This window comes from Dreissena polymorpha, chromosome 16 (assembly GCF_020536995.1).
Source record: "Dreissena polymorpha isolate Duluth1 chromosome 16, UMN_Dpol_1.0, whole genome shotgun sequence".
NCBI classification, from domain to species: Eukaryota; Metazoa; Mollusca; class Bivalvia; order Myida; family Dreissenidae; genus Dreissena; species Dreissena polymorpha.
Window position 1 is genome coordinate 30,087,121 of NC_068370.1, and position 14,443 is coordinate 30,101,563.

Here is a 14,443-nt window from a genome sequence, read left to right on the forward strand (position 1 = left end):
AATCATAAATAACCATCTACCACTCAGATATGCATTTCAACATATTTGTAGTCCCTGAAAAATTATGGCAAATTTAAGACCTTTCTTAAAAGATTCAAATTTTAAAGGCTTTGTTTAAAAACCTCAGATACTGATGAGAAGCAAACAGCATAAAACCTAAACAGACAGAGAGTTACTCGCAGGCTATTCTGGTTTTTTTTCTGGTTGCTTATAGACATTAACAATTTGCTTCCGAGCGGGAAAGGGTTAAAAGAAAGATGTTGCTATTTTTTAAAATTAAATTGCAGGGATAAATAAGAAAACTCGCAATAAGTTCAAGAAGTTTCAATTACCATCGTCTATTAAACTGGCAACATATGAACCCAGTCTTAAGAAGCGCTAAGAGTAGTTCTGATTGAAAGTTTTTTATTTGTGTGACAGTTTTAATGAATCTGTATCAAGTCTTTTGTATATCTGACTACAATATTGGTCTTGTCCACTCTTGGCAAAATTCCATTCCTTTTAAAGCATGAGTAAACTATGTGCCTTTTTCACTTTTCCTAGCAGTAAATTGTGTACTTTTTCCGCCTTTACTAATCACATTTTAGTTGATAGAGCACGGCACATTGAATAAAACAAGTTATGAGGAAAATTGACTCAAAATTTATTTATTCACTATTATTTTTAGTAAATTAAGTGCAATAACTCTGAAGTGTCTGGTGCGAATTGGCTGTTATCCAATCTGGCGTCATTTTATGTCAACAAACATTTACAGAAATTTTATTTAAGATTCAATGAAAACTGTAAGTTTGAGAAGGCAAACAGAGAATTTCCCATTTTTAAACAAATAAAGGGAAATAACTCTTCTTCTGGCAATTGAATGGTTATAATAAATTTTCCTTAATTTTATGTCTAATTTCTCGAAAGTTCAATCAAGATTTAAAGGAAACTATACGAGTAACAGGGCAAAAACAGTGCGATTTGCCATTTTGTATTAGTAAAGAGTCAATAACTCGAAATGCCTAGCGTGAATTTGCTGGTTAACAACAATGATCTCCATTTAATGTCAAGAAAAAAATCAGAAAATTTGGTAAAGATTCTATGAAAACTGTAAGAGAAAGAGAACGAAACGGCGAATTGAACAGTATTTATATAAACAAAGGGCTATTGCTCAAAAATGCCTCGTACAAATCTGCTGGTCATAAAACATGGCCTACATTTTATGTCAACAAACAGTTCAAAACAGTTTAGTTAAGATAAAATGAGAACTGTTCGACATATAAGTCGCCTACCAAAAAACCACACGACCATCCGCAAAAGGTGATCCCATTTTATGTCCCAGCAAAAGACAGGGAAATAACAATGTACATGGCTTTATGCAAGTTTCAAACTTGGCCATAGATGATAAGCGATGGATTAACTGTATGCAATAATGTTTCAAAAGATAACCAAGTAAAGAATGATGCATAAAATGAGAGAAAGAACAGATCAAATGACAAAATAAGCAAAAGTTCATTACTGTAATAACAGCTTGCAGATATGAATTTTCCACCTGATGGGCTTTATTTCTTCATTTCAAATGATAACTACATCAAGACTGATAAACACTCATCCCTGCAACATCTTTAAGAATTTTCTGTGCAGAAAAATGTGTTTTTGATGGATGTTTTTATCACGATCATTAAGATAACTCAATTACACATATCTTGGGGATAATCAAATTTTCGGAAGAGTGAAAACTTCAAGGAAATGGTCTGTGGATATGGGGTATTAGGCCGAAAGCAACGCCATAGGGTTAACAACGTGGGGTTAAATGATGTCTGTCTGGAACATCACATAACAGAAAACCACAAATTATAGATATAGAAAAAAAACAATAAGTCAAGCTGAGTTGTCTCCCTTTAGTTGATCAACTTCATGTAATGAGAATGAATTTTATTTAAGCCTCCCTTTGGCTAGATGGGGTTTGATGGATGTGCATTAAGAGTTATCTCAGATTATCGTATACCAGAGACTACACTTTCCTCTTTTATGCATTTTTTTGTTTAAGACAAGAATTTCTTAGCAAAAAACAATTACGGCGGAAAGTGTTGTCCCTGAGTAGCCTGTGCAGATTGGCCATCAGGGACGATACTCAAAGCACATGCCTTAAACCCTGTTTTCCCAGAGGTAGGCTCATTTATAGGTTTGGTAATGTCCCAACTCTTTTTACTATAATACAAAGGGCAATTATTGTTTTTATAGGCGACGATTCTATAATTGTGCAAGTGGCTGCATCACCGAGGTTATAAATTACATGAACTTTAAATTGGACAGGCACATAATCACTTGCAAAATATTGACAGAACACTAGCAGGTTGGAATACAAATGGGAGGGTATTGTCTATTAGCTACTATTGCTACATTAAAGCTTCTGTTTTACTTAAAGGAAAACTTTATACCAATTTTTTCATTTTAAAAACCACAGTGATTTCTGTTTTTTCTTTCAAACAAACAAAATATCAAAGACCTTTGACGTCTATATTTACAGTGATTTTTTTTTGCTTTAATTTGTTACAGCCTGTGTCTTTTGAATTGGGAAAATTAGCGGGATAAACCGTGAAATTGGGAAAAATAACACAATAAACCATGAAATTGGGAAAATTTAAGCATTATAAATAGCATTATAAGTAACAGAATTGATATTGTTTTAAGTGCATGTTCAGAGCGTTTTCTAGAAAAGGAGTCTGGTCAAATTGGGATTAAAAAAAAAAAAGTGGCAAATTTAGGAATGATTTATGGACAAAAAGGACTAAATTAAAGTTATATATTTTGTAGGATGTTTAACAAATAAAGCAGAGATCTAGAGTTAAGAAATCATAATTAATTTATGAGAGACTTCTTAATCTTTAAAAAAAGCAATAAAACACACTTTTGGGGGGGAAAATTGGGCTTTTGGGTGGAAAATTTTGGCCAGATTTTTGGGAAAAAAACATGGATTTTTGCGATTGGGAAGCAGCCGAAAATCGGCTGTAATTTTGAGCAAAAAAATCACTGATTTACATGTTTTAAACCTCTAATGCATGAAAAGGCTTTGGGATGTTTTGCAAATGACCCTTGATTGCACTTGATATTACCACGTAACTCACCGAAATAGCCATAACAAAATCACTGCATTTAGATGAAATCGCAGTATTTCGACCTACAAAGTCATCATTTGAATACAAGATCAGCATCCTCAGCAACCTGTGACATAATTTGGCATGAATGCCTGGGGAAATTGTGCCTTGTATTTTCTGGTAGGCTTTAAGGAATCATTGCCGAAACAATACCATATCCCCATGGTTAAGTAGGCAGCTTTGGTTTTGCATCCAACATGGTTTATATGCCGTAGGTTATGACAAAACATAATCCATGGGGATATACGGAAAATCAGCGGCAAACAACTCATGCTTACAGTTGACAGTCTGATTATAGTTCGAAGATGTATCCTTCATTTTTTTAATGACTTAAAATTCAAAACCGATGACAGAAATATAGCAACATTAAACATGGGATTAATGAAGGATGTATCTAAGAATTTACTGGTCGTTATCTACTTGTGTACATCTCTCGAATTGTTTTGTCAAACATAATAACAGTTGTCAGCATAAAATTAAGGCAAAATAATATCAAAGAACATGGAATATTTAACTTAAAAATGTAATTGTCTTGTAAGTACATTGTATGTATGGGTGATTATCTATTTAACCCATTTATGCCTAGCGTCTAGAAAAAAGGCCTTGGCATACAGCGTAGACCCAGATGAGACGCCGCATAATGCGGCGTCCCATCAGGGTCTGCGCTGTTTGCTTAAAGGAATTTCTGCAAGAAATATTCTTAATATAGAAATAAATATACTAGACATCCCTAATTTTGGAAATAAATAAATCCAATTTAGAAGGATGGGAGAGTCCACTAGGCATAAATGGGTTAATGAAGTTAACATGTAACATAATTATGCCAGTTTAATACTCATTAATTAAACTATAGGTTTAAGATTTAATACCTTTAATAGAATACAGTATGTTCCCAAAATGTTTACAATTAATGTAACAGCAAAATGTGTTATTCTGGTTAATATTCTTACAGTGAAATGGCTATTTTAATTTTGACCCATGCCCAGATCTGCCATGAATATGATATCGCCCTAAGCTTATACGAACACGGAATGGGATACGTCAAGTAATAATATTAAGCCATGATTCACTGGACGTTTGTATTCAATGACTTGTTATGCTGATTTCTGGACACTGCAAAATCTCCTGTTATTTAAATAACATAACAATGTGATTCAATCTTATGATTGAGTTATTATATAAATTAATCACATGCAGAAGAATGGCATAGAGTTCTCTGGAACGTAACCCCAGTCACATGTGGGTAGAAACAGCGAACAATTTAAATCTATTTTCATTTCAAAATTAACTCAGTTTTAACATTTGTTTTGTGGTCTATACATCAATTAGTGGAGAGACACATATATTATAATATTATGAAACATTCCCCCCCCCCCAACAAATAGAAATAATCAATACCGAAAAACAAACAACCTAAATGTCAAAATGTACTAACTATAATAAATACAAACATTATTTGACACAAATGTGTCTTTGGATAGTATAATAATATACATGGATTTCTACATTTGATAATTTAAATTAAAACTACCACAAAGATAGTCAGGAAGACCTGATTTTGTCAGATATTAGCCCTGCATGGCAAATGGCCTTTACCACACTTATACACCACTGCTGTAAATAAATAATGCGGACAATTGGTTTTTAATCTCAAACACACCTATCAAATAATATCATATGAATGTCATAACACTACTATGAACAAAAATTACCGACTTTGAAAAGAAATTACCCGCACAATTTCTGTCATTATAATTCAATTTCTGACGAGACATTACAATAAACATACAATGCAAACTAAACGCATTTGCAATCAGAGCATTACAGTAAACTGCGAACACAACCCGATCTCTCATATGCAAAATTAATTATCCTTTTCCCCTGAATATTTTGAACAACTGGAGGTAATAATTAGCAAGCACTGTTTCTAATTGATATAAGAAACATGAAGCAACATTACCAAAGAGTGGATTCTTTTTTTAATGATCGAGTCATCATAAACATTTGCTTAAGCTAGACGCTAAAATATATACGTTAATAAAAAATTGTGGGATTAAACACTCATAATGTCTACAAAACAATAAACTGTCTGATTGCCACAGCTGAAGAGAAAAAAGGGGGCCATTTGTTGCACATACATAAATATTTTTTTATAAAAGATTATCGATATAGTAACTATGAATTTCGCTCGCTGAAAAGGTATTGAAATGTGAAAAAATTATCACTTTGAAACTTTTTCCACAAATAAATCAAAAGTAATGTAACACAACCACCTTAATATCTTTTTCACTTTGGCAACACTCATAATTATGTAGGGCTGCAACGGGTACCCGAAATATCCGATGATATTGGATCCAACTCAGATTCGCGGGTACGGATCCACCCCTGGAAATTTCGGTTCCGAATATTTATTTTCATAGTTGTATGTAACCTAGCGCTGTTTTCACGAGTATTGTTTTTATGCAGACTAGTTCTGTTTAAAAGATAAAAGATACGTATAATAGTCGATATTTATTAATGTGTGACAGTCAAACAGCAGATCATTCGAGATCCTTCGGCTTTTATTGCCTAAGAGTGTCATTGGGCATTCCCAAAATCAAAACTAATTCATAATCATGGATGATTTACACATGACAAATGCAATTCCTAATAGCAATAAGTAAGTTTTCAATCCTTATTGTCTTTCTGAGTTGTATTAAAAACAACGGTAGTGGATCCAGTGTGGCTGGAAAGTTATTCAGGTAAATTTTGCATAATTTCGCGACCTGTCAAATTGTGTTCCTGCATCATGTATTGTCTTGAAAGCATCTTTCGTCATATACTAAGTAAAAATGCTATCTTTCGTCATATACTAAGTTAAAATGCTATCTTGTGATGCAAGGAACCTCAATTCCCAGTGAGAGAATCTACTTCACAGCAGGAGACCTCGTCAGTGCATCTGATAGGGCTTGCCTGGACCCGGACAATGTTGATTTATTAATTTTTGCGAAAACAAACATCAAACTGCATGAACAGTAAAAAGTGTATGTTAACGAGCAAACTATTAAGTGAATAAGTGTTGAGGTTTCGTTTTATTCTGACAATGCTACAATGTTCAACGAGAATTTTGTTTTTTGTTAATAAATGTTTAATGTTTTTTAGTCAAATTAAACATCTAAAACATTGATTTCTTGAATTTGGACAGAATTTCTTATTTTCTGTTAGTCTTATGTGAGGGATCCGGAACCGAAAAAAATACTAAGAAACCTTATTTGGATACGAACAAATTTTTTGGATTCGTTGCAGCCCTATAATTATGTATCATTTATGAAGATCAGACATCATTCTTATTTTTTCATTTTTAAGGTTGGGACGTTTGTCCAAATGTTAGCTTTTATGACAGAATATTCATTAAAGAAAAAAACAACACATGTCAGTTAATATTATGTTAATTCAGAAACAATTGCTTGTCCAGTGAAAATCCTCTCATCTCATGGCTTCCATCATTGGTAACACATTAATAAACACAGGACACTAGCTATTATCCTGAGCTGGTTACACCTAGAGTTAAAGGTAGGGTTAAACGGTTCATTCACCTGGGCAGGCATATGAAAAACATTTGGTCAGTGAATAATGACATATTTACTTTTAATATTCACATGTGTCACAGGGCTGTTTTATGCAAAGGGGAAAATGCGTTGACAAAGTGGTAACAAGAGCACCGCCTTGCGGGTGCAGACCGCTCATCTATTTTTCTTTTTAAAATTGTAGGGACCTATCTCAATTTCAATCACAAAGAAGGGAGGGGTGGAGTGGAGAGGGGTGTATAGTGTGGGGGTGTGGTCATTTATTACATTATCTTCCAAAAATGCCAAAAAATTTTTAGTGTTTTTCTTTTTTTTTTGGGGGGGGGGGGGGTGATTCTTGGGTGGGATAGTTGGACGGTAATAAAATAATAAAAATAAATATTTGTGTTTTTTAACCATGTTTGAAAAAAAAAAGGAGATGTGTTTGTCAAAAACACAATGCCCCCTATTGCGCCGCTTTGAAAAAATTATTTTTGTTTTGTCTTACCTTTGACCTTGAAGGATGACCTTGTCCTTGAACTTCCACCACTCAAAATGTGCAGCTTTATGAGAACGCCGCTTTGAAAAAAAATAAATTAACCTTTGACCTTGAAGGATGACCTTGACCTTGAAGGATGACCTTAACCTTCCACCACTCAAAATGTGCAGCTTTATGATAACCCTGCTTTGAAATTAATATTTTTTTACCTTTGACCTTGAAGGATGACCTTGACCTTGAAAAATGACCTTGACCTTGAACTTCCACCACTCAAAATATTCAGCTTCATGAGAACACCCCTTTTTTTTTTTTTACCTTTGACCTTAAAGGATGACCTTGACCTTGAAGGATTACAGGGGTGTCAATTGGCCCAAATATGAAATCCGGAAAATTAAGCCGTATGATAAAGGGAAGAGAGGGCCCAACCCCCCGAGCCCTAGCTTATTGTTCTTTTTTTATAGTCTTTCTAGGTGCAATTTCTGGTGAGTACAATGCGAAATATTATAAACCAAACCATCCGTAACACCGCAGGTGTATTTGTCATTCTAAACAAATGATATTAAGAACTTCGAAATGTAATTAACAAACCAGCGAATCCGAAAACGACTGTCCGAAAACATGTCGCGATACATCACTTGCAAATGAAATTAAATATGCATATCGTTTGACTGCAGAAAATGAAAACCAGTAACCTAGCAAATACGCAGTCAATATATAATTTGATTAACATATTGTTTTAAAATATGATATTGCAGTGCTTTACTTTGCCAGTGCCTGCTCATGTCAGTGCCAGCCGCTTACCAATCAGAAATCAATAAATAAAATCGGTACCAAGCGCAAATGTCCGGAATGCCGACGATGCTATAACAATATTCGTTCTGAAATGATCCCGCACTAAATAATTTTGTCCCTACCCCCACCCGCCTTAAACAAACTCATCGGATTTACATTCACCTCAAAATCAACCCTGGACGGCTCAAATCCGGATTTCCGGAATAATCCGGAAAATTTACACCCCTGGCCGATTACCATGACCTTGAACTTACACCACTCAAAATGTGCAGCTTCATGAGAACCCCGCTTAATGGTTTTTTTTTGTTTGTTTTTTTACCTTGAAGGATGACCTAGAACTTCCACCACTCAATATGTGCAGCTTCATGATAACACCGCTTTGAATTTATTTTTTAATTTTTTTACCTTTGAACTTGAAGGATGACCTTGAAGGATGACCTTGAACTTCCACCATTCAAAACGTGCAGCTTCATGATAACGCTGCTTTGAATTTTTTTGTTTTGTTTTACCTTTGACCTTGAAGGATGACCTTGACCTTGAAGAATGACATTGACCTTCAACTTCCACCACTCAAAATGTGCAGCTTCATGAGAACGCCGCTTTGAAATTATTATTTTTTACATTTGACCTTGAACGGCTTGAAGGATGACCTTGACCTTCCACCACTCAAAATGTGCAGCTTCATGAGAACGCCGCTTTGATTTTTATTTTTTATTTTTTACCTTGAAGGATGACCTTGACCTTGAACTTCCACCGCTCAAAATGTGCAGCTTCATGAGAAACACATGCATGCCAAATATCAAGTTGCTATCTTCAATATTAAAAAAGTAATGGCCAATGTTAAAGTTATCGGACGGACAGACGCCATATATTTGACATTTGACCTTGAAGGATGACCTTGACCTTCACCTTTCATCACTCAAAATGTTTAGCTCCATGAGATACACATGCATGCCAAATATCAAGTTGCTATCTTCAATATTGAAAAAGTAATGGCCAATGTTTAAATTTGTCTGAGGGACAGACACCATAAATTTGACATTTGACCTTGAAGGATGACCTTGACCTTTCACCACTCAAAATGTGCAGCTCCATGAGATACACCTGCATGCCAAATATCAAGTTGTTATCTTCAAAAGTAAAAAAGTTATGGCCAATGTTCAAGTTTTTTCGAACGGACGGACAGACTGACTGACATACTGACGGACAGTTCAACTGCTATATGCCACCCTACCGGGGGCATAGCAATTATTTTTTTTGAGGTGGAGGGTGGTGATGATCTTTATTTAAATCTTTATTTAAACAAGGGCTGTTTGTAAAACATGCATGCCCCCCATATGGGCTGTCCATTGTAGTGGCAGCCATTGTGTGAATACGATTTTTGTCACTGTGACCTTGACCTTTGACCTAGTGACCTGAAAATCAATAGGGGTCATCTGCGAGACACGATCAATGTACCTATGAAGTGTCATGATCCTAGGCAAAAGCGTTCTTGAGTTATCATCCGAAAATCATTTTACTATTTCGGGTTACCGTGACCTTGACCTTTGACTTCGTGACCTAAAAATCAATAGGGGTCATCTGCGAGTTATGATCAATCTACCCATGAAGTTTCATGATCCTAGGCGTATGCATTCTTGAGTTATCATCCGGAAACCATTTTACTATTTCGGGTCACCGTGACCTTGACCTTTGACCTAGTGACCTCAAAATCAATAGGGGTCATCTGCAAGTCATGATCAATCTACCCATGAAGTTTCATGATCCTAGGCGTATGCGTTCTCGAGTTATCATTCAAAAACCATTTTACTATTTCGGGTCACCATGACCTTGACCTTTAACCTAGTGACCTCAAAATCAATAGGGGTCATCTGTGAGTCATGATCAATGTACCTATGAAGTTTCATGATCCTAGGCCCAAGCGTTCTTGAGTTATCGTCTGACAACCACCTGGTGGACGGACCGACCGACAAACCGACATGAGCAAAGCAATAAACCCCCTCTTCTTCGAAGGGGGGCATAAAAATAATAATAATGGGGGGGGGATTGAGGGGGGATTCGGGGGGATGGTTTGGGTGAAGTCTATTGTGGTATGTCAGGTAAGAGTTTTTTTGTCAAAGTATCAATCGAATCTTATCATAAATATAGAAGTTATGGCAATTTTAGCAAAATTTAGCCATATGTTTAAAGATACGAAGTCAAAATAGGACCATAATTCCGTAAAAATGACAACCAGAGTTATGCAACTTGTCCTTTACTGTCCCCTTATGATAGTTTGTGAGTGTTCCAAGTATGAAAGCAATATCTATGATACTTTAGGGGTAAAGTGGACCGAAACACAAAACTTAACCAAATTTTCAAGTATAAAGGGCCCATAATTCCGTCAAAATGCCAGTCAGAGTTACATAACTTTGCCTGCACAGTCCCCTTACAATAGTTAGTAAGTTTTGCAAGTATAAAAGCAATAGCTTTGATACTTTAGGAAAAAAGTGGACCTAAACAAAATTTCAATTTTCTAAGTTTAAAAAGGGTGCATAATTCTGTCAAAATGCCAGTCAGAGTTACATAACTTTGCCTGCACAGTAACCATTATGATAGATAGTAAGTGTTGCAAGTATGAAAGCAATAGCTTTGATACTTTAAGAAAAAAAAGGACCTAAACACAAAACTTAACCAAATTTTCAATTTTCTAAGTATAAAAAGGGCACATAATTCTGTCAAAATGCCAGTCAGAGTTACATAACTTTGCCTGCACAGTCCCCTTATGAAAATAGTAAGTGTTGCAAGTATGAAAGCAATTGCTTTGATACTTAAGGAATAAAATGGACCTAAACACAAAACTTAACCAAATTTTCAAGTATAAAGGGCCCATAATTCCGTCAAAATGCCAGTCAGAGTTTAATAACTTTGCCTGCACAGTCCCCTTACAATAGTTAGTAAGTGTTGCAAGTGTGAATGCGATAGCCTTGATACTTTAGGAAAAAAGATGACCTAAACACAAAACTTAACCAAATTTCCATTTTTCAAAGTATAAAAAGGGCACATAATTCTGTCAAAATGCCAGTCAGAGTAACATAACTTTGCCTGAACAGTCCCCTTATGATAGTTAGTAAGTGTTGCAAGTATGAAAGCAATAGCTTTGATACTTAAAGAAAAAAATGGACCTAAACACAAAACTTATCCATAACTTTCAATTTTCTAAGTATAAAAAAGGCACATAATTCTGTCAAAATGCAAGCCAGAGTTATCTAACTTTGCCTGCCCAGTCCCCTCATGACAGAAAGTAAGTGTACCAAGTTTGAATGCAATAGCATTGATACTGTATGAGAAAAGTGGACCTAAAGGCAAAACTTAACCGGACGCCGACGCCAAGGTGATGACAAGAGCTCATTTTTTTTTTTTAAATAGATGAGCTAATAAAAAATAAAATATTTAGTAAAATTTAGCTCAGTATTATATTTGTTTCTACTTATACATTTCTTTCTGGAAAAAGTGTGTATGTGTAAAATTGGTTAATGGACAGTTCATTGAAATCCAAAGACATGGACAGTATGATCAAATGATTTTTCTGCCTAAAATAAACTTTCAACAAGGGCTATGTTTGTGAAACAAAATGCCCCCTTCTGCGCTTTGACGCTGCATAGCAGCTTTTTTAGAGAAAATTTCTAAGTCCAAGGCCGATAACTTCGTCAAAAAATCAATAGACCAGAATAGTGCTGCAACAATACGCCAAAAACCATATTGCTATATACTGTCAGTTCAAAAAAACGTATTGCAATATATCGCAATATATTGCTAACTTGTACCAGAATTATAACTTGCCAATTACCCGATAATCCCGTATATTCCAGTTTTAAAGCAAATTCTGGTAAATATTTACTATAAATGTGCTCAAGAATAACAAGAAACACAAACATTCGCAAATTTTCTTAAGTATCAAAAACATTATGGCATTTGTTACTATTTAAAGATGTGATGAAATAACGTCCAACAGGTCCGATTTTGTTTTCACTGAACACGCGTAATTCGCCTGACGTGATGTTTTCGTTTTTATACAACACAAAATACACCCATACTTTCATGCGACAGTCTACATGTCTGCATAATTTTCACGCGCTTTTTATTGAGACAAAGGATAAAGCACTTTATTTGACGCTTTTTTTTTATTGTCGCATAAGCATTAAAATTTGGAAGCGTGTTTCCGAAAATCGAAATACAAATTAAAAATGCTCAATTCAGAATCGAACGAAACATTTACAGTTGTGCGCAATTAATTTAACGATAATCTGTTCAAAAGCATCGAACGAATGCTCCCATGTTACAACGCTACTCCTTATAATACACTTTTTAGAATGCTATTTTTACGTAAAAATTTATTAACACCGCTTTGCTTTGTTTACCTTGATATCGTTATTTCGGATGGCTTTTCTGGACGAAATGTGAATGAACTTTTGTAAAATTTTCGTACCGGTATGATGAAAATCGTATCGCAATACAATATGCGGATTGCGTATTGCGATATACCGGTATATTGTTGCAGCACTAGACCAGAATGAAACTCACACGTCATCATTCTGTAACTCATGTAGGTAGACTCACATACCAAAAATCAGGTGAATATCTGAAAGCGTTTTGTACAAAAAAAAAACGGGAAAAGTTCAAGGCCCATAAATACGCCAAAAATCAATGGACCAGAACGAATTTCATGCTTCGCAGGTAGACTCACATACCAAAACTGAGCACAATTCAATATCTGAAAGCGTTGCATAAAAAACCACCAGAAAATAGAATGCCAGACAGACAGACAGTTCAACAGTGCTGCTATATGCCACCCTACCGGGAGCATAAAAAAATAATGGTTGACAAATGATGACAGCCAAGCTGAAAATAAAATAAAAATAATAATAAAGCAAATTTCTACAGAATGTGCCAAAACTAAGCACTGCAAAACACTGCAATCCAGTCATGCTTTGGGTGTTTCTCAGTGTTCTCCAGTGTTTAGCCCTTTGAATGCTGGGAAATTTTTCGTCTGCTAAAATGATGTCTGATGAATTTCTAAAATTAGCATTTTCTTAGATTTTTTTCAAAGAATACTATCAGAATAGCAAATAGTTTGGATCCTGATGAGACGTCAAGTTCTGTGGCGTCTCATCTGGATCCAAACTGTTTGCAAAGGCCTTCAAAATTCAGTTCCAGCACTGAAAGAGTTAGTATCATACAGAAATAAGCAGAGCAAAAGCGGTATCACACAAGAGAGCCCCACGGTTTTGACCATGATGCAGGTATCAGAATGACGATATGGGGAGAAAAAAGATACTTTGAACATTGATTTCTTTTGTATATCTTCCTTGTAATTATCAGTTTTTCACTCATACTTTTTTGTTTACTGACTGTCAAAGTAGATATTTTGTATCAATGCACAAAGCGATATCTTATTATAAGCTATATTGCCAAAAGTTAGCTGAAAAGTTACATGCTGTTGGTGAAAAACTCTAATATTTAAATATTAAACTCTTTTACAGTGTGAATTTTTGATTTTACAGATTTTTGTCATTTAATTATGTTTTAAAACCTGTGTACATAAATCATATGAATTGAATTGGCTTTCATATTTTTGTAATATAAAAAAACTCAGTCAAGGGAGCGAACTCTGTGCACAGCAGCATCTGAGAGTGGTGTACCTTTAATATCCTGATCATGGTGATTCATGGGGATCTCTTGGTACTCGGCCCGCGGATCTCGGGGGTCAGGAACTGAAATCAGACACGATTATAGTTACACTGCCTTAATAGTGAGTAGTAATAGTATAGCAGTAGTAGTAGAAGTACATGTAGAAGCAGTAGTTAAAAGTTATAATAGCAGTAGTAGTAGAAGCAGTGTATTTAAACTTGTAATAGCAGAAGAAGTAGAAATACAAAAATTAGTTTTAGTAGCAGTAGTAGACATTAGAAGTAGAACTGGTCGTATTAATTGTATTTTAAGTATGAATAGCTATAGTAGCATTTGTAGAAGAAGTAATAATTATAGCAGTATTTAAAGAAATTTTTTACACATCATGTGTTTTAGAAGCCTGCCATGTTTTCTTAATTAATCCATGTTTTTTTGCTCTCATTTTATATGAAATTATGCACTCACTTAGAACAATCCAAATAATTGTATATTGACCAATAAACAATAACAACAAATTAATTGTTTCTTGAATAAATTACAGCATTCAAAATAGTATTTGTATCAACTTGAGACAAAGCATTTTTAACACTTGATACATGAAATATGATACAAGATACCTCCTGTCCATATAAATTGTATTGTAATTGGTATACATACGTCATGTGAATTCCAATTAGTTCTGCCTGATTATAAGCAAAAAAAACACCCCAAAAACATGACAACTACACATTTATCATGTAATTTTTACCCAGATTGAATGCAATTATTATATTAAAAGAATGCAAAGCAAAACTTAAAAA

The 14,443-nt window shown here is 34.7% G+C and overlaps 1 protein-coding gene across 8 annotated transcripts in view; it reads right to left on the reverse strand.

Annotated features, from left to right (window-relative positions):
• The window catches only part of LOC127861438 (nuclear factor 1 A-type-like), a 94,664-nt gene that overhangs the window by 44,490 nt on the left and 35,731 nt on the right, over nucleotides 1–14,443 (reverse strand). For 7 of the 8 annotated variants that reach the window (XM_052399916.1, XM_052399914.1, XM_052399920.1 and 4 more), the window contains exon 4: nucleotides 13,655–13,726. The exons of the other annotated variant lie outside the window; for it this stretch is intronic. In XM_052399916.1, coding sequence (XP_052255876.1) covers nucleotides 13,655–13,726 — 72 coding nt within the window. The remainder of the gene's footprint in view (nucleotides 1–13,654; nucleotides 13,727–14,443) is intronic. 8 annotated transcript variants of the gene reach the window in all.